Consider the following 6,844-nt stretch of genomic DNA (forward strand, 5'->3'; position numbering starts at 1 on the left):
TCTGACCCCAAGGTCTGGAAACTTGGCTTTGAAGGATGAAAGAGCGAGGCTCACAAGTGCTTCATGAAGAACCTCTTTGTGCAATATCAAAACCAACCAAACTGTCAATGTTGGCAGTTGTTTGGACGCTACTGTGGTGGGAACTTGTTTGCCTGGTCTATTTGTTTGTTGTGATGGTCTCTGAGGGGGTGAAACCCTCCCACCCAATTGGCCTTGGGTTCCAGAGTAGCTGGAGGACAGGTCATACAAAGGCGCAGTGTGATGGGGTCATCACTGTCACAGCCCACAATTCGAGGATGTGCCAACTCCGTAACTGACAGCTGCGTATGGTTGCCATGTCCTGCTCTCCTTTAGTCACTGTGTTCTGAAACCATCCACTATAAACGATCAACAACATGTTTACGAAACAAAACTTGGAGGATGGGCTACAGGGCTAAAAAAAAAAGAATAAGACAACTTCCAAAGGCTGTAGACTATAAAAGAAACAATCATCCAGCATCACAGGGCCACCTTTGCTGGAGTTCTTGTTTGTGAGTGCGTGTGAGAGGCTGGGCTGGTGAGAAACATCATGGATTTACATAGCAGTCTGCGACTTCAAATGAGGTGGCTGACGTTTGAATGGGCTGGTGGTGGGAGCCTCTGGTGGGGTTTTTGTTGCCATGCGGGGTGAGCCAAGGATAGTGGGCACACACACACACACACACTACTGAGATTTGTGTGTAGACAGCTTGTCCTGTTTATTGGGCCTACAGGTTACCATAGGAGCCCAGCACAAACTGACTGTGTAAGAGACAAAGAAGGAGTATAAGAGAGTGATAGGGAGACTGGGAAAGGGGTGCACTATTTGAATTAGAGACACTCTGTGGGCTGCTAAGAAAGAACAGAACTGATGAGTAATACACTAATAATAGGGGAGTGAAGATCATATACCATGACATGTGGATACCCCTGTGTAAGCTGCTACACATCATTTAAAGCTTTCTGAATCTGTCAGTGACAACAATAGCTTTTATGGATGAGTGACAAATGTGAGCCCAGTAGTCCATGCTGTTTATTAGCCTTACGTGAATGCACAAGTTAAATCTGACTGCAATCTTCCAGCTGCAATGTTACATACTAAGGCAGCCAGAAATAAACTGTGTGGTTTCCTGATTCTCCTGGTTTTTACAACTCACCTGATCCAAATATGTGGTCTTGCATTATCAACAAATGCCCCTGCGTCCTTGTGCTCAACCTTGAGGTTATTTTACCTTCCTAACATCATTTTTTCAGGCTTTCCCACAACTTCCTTTATCCTCTTAGATTATTTCAACTCCAGTGAAGCAGTCTGGGAAGGAAAAACATTTCTTTTCTGAACATGGGCCAATACCGGTGATGAGGCATCACATGTTCACATCTCTTTGTTTAAGTCACAAGCCAAAAATACTGGCAGCCATTACTCTACATAAGCCGTTATACTCCTGATTCAATATACATGATGCTGAACATTTTGTTGCAATTGGCAAATAAAACGGCTGACCTTCTCTCAGTAATTCTGAACATGTCACACTGACATAGAACAATGATTAAAAAACGTCCTAAAATACGCCTGGACAGCCGTGGTTAGACTTCTGACCACATCCAAACATAACAGTGTGAACCTCAGGAGGAATAAATGTTAGTTCAGCACACAGAGAACCAAAGGGAAAACCCTTTGCTCTTGACAAGGAACACCTGTCTGAGTGAGTGTATGCTCTGGAATGAGTGTAAGCCTCTGGGACAGAGGGAGGAGAGCATGTGAGCGAGTGTGTGCATGTGTGTCGATCTGTGTACAAAATCTGTGCAAATACCCAGTGGGGGTCATAAATTAGTCTACAGTAAACTTAAATTACAGATCTAACTTTCCATTGTAAGGAATTGCTTCGGTCAGGATTCAGACGGCATACACACACTGATCCACTTCCGCCCACACAAATCCAACACTTCTCTCTCCCCTCCCACAACTTTCCCTTTCCCTGCCTGCCCTGCCGGCTGGCTGACGAGCCGTGCTGCCTGGCTCTGTGGCGGTTGCCCTGTCTATCAGTCTATTTCCAGGCTCAGAGCCCAGCGTTGAGGCAGGCAGTCAGTCAGTCAGGCGGTGTGGTGGAGGGCAGAGGGGTTGATGCGTGTGTCAGAGAGGCGCTCTCCCACATTCCCCCGGCGGCTGGCAGCAAGCCGGGCCTGCGGAGGGGGGTTCGCCTCTTTCTCACGACCTCTCAGGTTCCTGCGCTCATCTGGGAGCTATTCATTTCCTGCCAGAAAACAGCCTTCCCCTGCAACTGCAGGAGGAAGGGGTGTGGGGGGGAGTGGGGGGTGCAATGGTATGGGGGGAGTCGAGGGGAAGGAGAGGAGTTTGGCTTCAAAATGAGTCCAGGGCTTGGTACAGCAAGCCCTGGGCTTAAATCATAAAGCTCTCACTTGTCTGGGCCGCAATCAAAGACAGCCCCAGTGATGGGCCAGGAGAGCGAGGGCGAGCGAGACAGAAGAACTATGGGAGAGAGAGAGGGAGAGTGGACCATATGGTAGCACTTAGGGAGCCAAAGAGGAAGCATGGGAGCTTTTTTCCTCCCCTCTTTTCACTCCCTGCATGCACGCGGAATGTGGGAAAAGTTAATGGACACGCATGGCAGCTAACCCCCCGGTCGTGTTGTGACATGTGTGCGGTCACTCCGGCAGCTTGGCCACTGCACTGGGTAATTGGAGAGGCTCATAAAGTTGTTCTCCAGAGGGGAAGAGACCGCTGAAGATGCTGGTGGGTGGAGGCAGCAAGGGAGGAAACGGAGCAAAGGCGGCGAGGCAGGGTGGGAGGGCTCAGCAGCTGGGTGTTGTCCGGGTCACACCACGTGCCTCCCAGACGTCCCGTGTCCAGCTGTGGCCCCAGGGCTCAGGGCAGGAAGCTTGACATTGGTGCAAGCACAGCTGGAATGTTGTGGGAACATTGTGTGTGTGTGCGTGTGTGTATGACTGTGTGTGTCTCTGAGTGTGAGTGCCTTTGTGGAAAATCTCTGCCTCACAGGAGGCCAACTATTATCCCATGCGGCAGCCCTTTCCTTGAACACCCCCCCACCTACCCATTTAACAACCCACTACCTCACCCACTGTGCCCTTTGGCCAGGCATGTCCTCACCGAGCAACCTCCATAAACGCACACGCAAAACATATGCACGCACAGGCACGAGCACACACATGGATTCAATCAAACACGAGATGCATGGCTCCCTGTAAAAAGGTGTGATGGAAATTCAAAATGATGGCACTTATCCACACTTTGTGCCTCTTAGCACACTGATAATTGCAAACACCTGCACCCCCTCCCTACACACACCCCCTTCAAAGAAGGGCCACACTCGAATAGCTGGAGGGGGCACACACACCTGGGCAGAGCAGAGCAGAGCACTACCACATGGCTCGGTGACGATGTATTTAACGTGGTCTTCTGCTTTTAAACCCCCGGCATCGAGGAGTTCAGCCAACACAACCCGGTGCTCCTCTCTATACCTACTGTCAGGAGATTAATGCTGTTGCTGATGTGAAAATTATTTCAAGAGATGAAATTTGCATCATCATTTGGGGCTTAATCACATCAAACGGTTTACTGGTCGTCAGGAACGGGGACGACCTCTAGTTTGGAAACGTTCTTGTGAGAAGAGCCATGAATTATTTGCAGCAGTAAGACGACATGCACTTCAGTATATCACAATACATATGTAAGAGATCCAAACTAAGATTGAATATCCAGAACAGTTTTGATGCAGTTATGCGGTGACTGCTCTTACAAGTTTACACAAAGACACATCTCAAAGGAATCACATGAGTTATAATGAAGCAATAACTTTACTGTCACATCAACCAGATCTTAATTTAGGCAAAATAAATAAAAGACAGCAGTTTGATTAGGAGACAACACACACTGCAGCCATCTAAGGACTTACTGATCAAACGAGACCAATCACACTGCAATGCACTGCCCCGCTGCTAGATGGCGTAAGTGACCTCTGTAAAGCTCGTTAAGTTTACAGAAGGAAACGCCAAACAGCTGGACTTCAAGTGAGAAACACCAATTTCTGACTGTCTGACTGATTACAGCACCGACTGTCTCCCGCCTCATTCACTCAAACAGATAATGGAGTTACAATTAGTCCAGTTTACTGACCAGCTCAGCTTACACGTGTCAGTTGGTTAGTGCGCATGTTGTGCGTCCTAATAAAACATAAAGGAGTTTGTAAATAAGCTGAAACATACTGACAATTATTACTCATTTTCCCATTTTTAGGAAAAAAAATTTCTAGATAATTTGCGAGTTTAAACACTTTTTTCACAGTCTGACCAAACTATAGTTTTAAAACAGAGCTTGCTGGTTTTATGTATAGAAAGAAATTTTTAACGCAATAAACACAGGAAAAATAAACTGAAGCTCATATGAGCCACAGCTTAGGCACTAACTAATAGGATTTACTAATATATTATTGTCATTAGCATTTATATGGAGATTCTTATTTTCGTTTTCAAGCAGAAGAAGAAGAAAAAGAAGAAGGAGAAGCGCCTGTTTTCATATCTTTACAAATTTATTTGTCTTCCAAAACGAAGAACAGCATAAGAGCATTAAACATATCTTTGGCGTCACACGGTAAAAAAAAGACAACTCATATATATATATGTATATATATATATATGTAATGCAGTGAACGGACTTCCACAATACAAATCCCATTTCAATATGAACTTTACTCCCTTGTTAGCTGTACAAATATAGTGCATACTCTTTCCATTTTACAAGAACTAACAGGATTCAAAACAACTTCCTAACATTGAACAAAGAAAGAGCTAGTAAGTGTCATTTCAAGTCTCTGCGGCCCTTCCCCGCTTTTTCACCAAGGTCGCCACACTGAATCCGTGTTGCCAGACGGGGCTCCGGGAGACACCGCGGCCGGAACGGGCACGGGCGTGCTGACGTTGTTGGCGTACACGGGAATAACGGGGCCGTTTGGCGCAAATGCCGCGTTGGGTATGAGGAACGCAAACTGTCCGTCTGTGGCAGGCACGATCTGGAAACCGCCGTACACTTTGGTGGCGTCTGAGGGTAAACTGGCCGGTGAGGAGCCACCTTTACAGGATACCGGGTTCATGGGCAGGACCTGTGGAGACGAGTTGGGGATTTGCACCATGGACTGGCCGAAGGAGGGATGTGTTGGCCCGGCGGTGGAAGGGAGCTGATGTTGGTGCTGATGCTGGCTGGGATAATTCATGGCATTGATCTGGGTCATGCAGTTGGCCAAGTGGCCGAGGAGTCGCGTCCTGACTTCGGTGTTGACACCTTCGCAGGTGGACAGGAACCGGGTCACTTCATTCATGCACTCACTGAATCCGGCACGATATTTTCCCAAGACAGTGGGGTCGGTGTTCAGGGCAGCTGCAAAGAAAACAAAACATGATATATAAATCGAGCAAGCTCACCTCTGGCTGTAAGAAAATTAGATTTTTGGGGTTTTTGAAGCCGACTTGCTAGACTAGCGTAGATTATCTAAAAGACACAGAAACCGATTAGTCCGAAAAATGCCACTTACCGGTCATTTGAGCCCTCTGGAGGTTCCGGAGATGCTTCACAGTCATCTCCAGGATGTCCGCCTTCTCCAGTTTGGAGTGTCTGGAGCTCTGAGGAAGGGGGACGGAAAACAGACCCGATGAGCATCACGCACCCACGTTCTTACTGTTTGACAGATGAAGTCTGGAAATCTATTAATAACGAGAATGACGAGCGAGCACTTACATCTTTTTTGAGAGCATCCAGGATGAGAGTTTTCAGCTGCCCCAAGCTCTCGTTGATTCTGGCTCTTCTTCTCTTTTCCATAATTGGCTTTGACGACTAAAAGAACACAAAATGATAAAAGCTGTTAAAAACCATTTGTCTTGTTTGGTGCGTAAAAAGCCAAAAAATACTCCCTTTGGACTAGAAGCGTGTGAGAAATTGTGTCCGAAATGAAATGTTGAAGGTTTTTGTTTTGTTTTAAATGACAGTAACGGGTAAATATTGGCAATACCAACCTTTCTGTGCTCAGAGGCTGTCTTGGGTTTATCGGGAGTTGTGTTCATGCTTGCCGGGGTTGCAGCAACCGGAGAGGAGGAGGTTTTTTCCATCATATCGGCAGGCATCTTTTTATTGAGAAATATCCCACAAAACCACAGGAAATTACGATCCAATTGTGCCGAAAAGCAGGGGAGGTGAGAGTTTTCAGATTGAGATATTTAAAAGTCTCTTCTCCCTTGAAAAAAAGAAAAAATCCTGAGATGTGTATCGAGTTAGAATCCGTTAGAGCGACGTGCAGCAGTAGCGACTACCAGGAGCGGATGCAGTCTCTCTGTTGGGCTCTCCGCGTGTGGCTTGTATTTATATCTCTCACTGCACGCGAACGGCTCGTGTGAAACTTCCCAAACTTTCTTTCCCACAGTAACTTTCCACCAATCAGGGCGAGGGACACGCGGCCCGAAGGAGGACGGCTCGTGGTCGGCGCCCTCCCATTGGTTGTTTGGCCGCTGGAGCTGGCGGCCAATGGCGCGCGGCCCGGGTTCAGGGCACAGCCGGGGAAACTGCCGTCAGTCTTCAATCATCGTAGCGTTTACATATTAACAGTGGAGCCGCTGACTGGGCAGAGGAACTTTTTTATTTACCGGACAACACATGACCACAGAGAGCAATTATATTCATGATGAAATTGTATAAATTAATGGCAAAAAACAGCAAAAACACTGCAAATATGCTTTCCACATTCTGTCTCCATAAGCTTTCCAACTTTGCTAGGCTGTTGAAAATTTATTGGCAGCTGCTTAT

General features: G+C 47.0%; 1 protein-coding gene across 1 annotated transcript; it reads right to left on the reverse strand.

Annotated features, from left to right (window-relative positions):
- Positions 1-4,574: 4,574 nt before the first annotated feature.
- Positions 4,575-6,397, reverse strand: hes1 (hes family bHLH transcription factor 1). Its single transcript, XM_085433256.1, has 4 exons — positions 6,061-6,397; positions 5,786-5,881; positions 5,583-5,670; positions 4,575-5,428 (listed from the first exon to the last, which is right to left on the reverse strand). Exons 1-4 carry the CDS (start codon positions 6,166-6,168, stop codon positions 4,887-4,889), a joined length of 834 nt encoding a protein of 277 aa, XP_085289382.1. The 5' UTR covers positions 6,169-6,397; the 3' UTR covers positions 4,575-4,886.
- Positions 6,398-6,844: the final 447 nt, after the last annotated feature.

The sequence above is a fragment of the Copadichromis virginalis genome, linkage group LG15, assembly GCF_057382275.1.
Source record: "Copadichromis virginalis isolate Kocher_CV1m ecotype Utaka linkage group LG15, C_Virginalis_male_GT1.1, whole genome shotgun sequence".
Lineage (NCBI taxonomy): Eukaryota > Metazoa > Chordata > Actinopteri > Cichliformes > Cichlidae > Copadichromis > Copadichromis virginalis.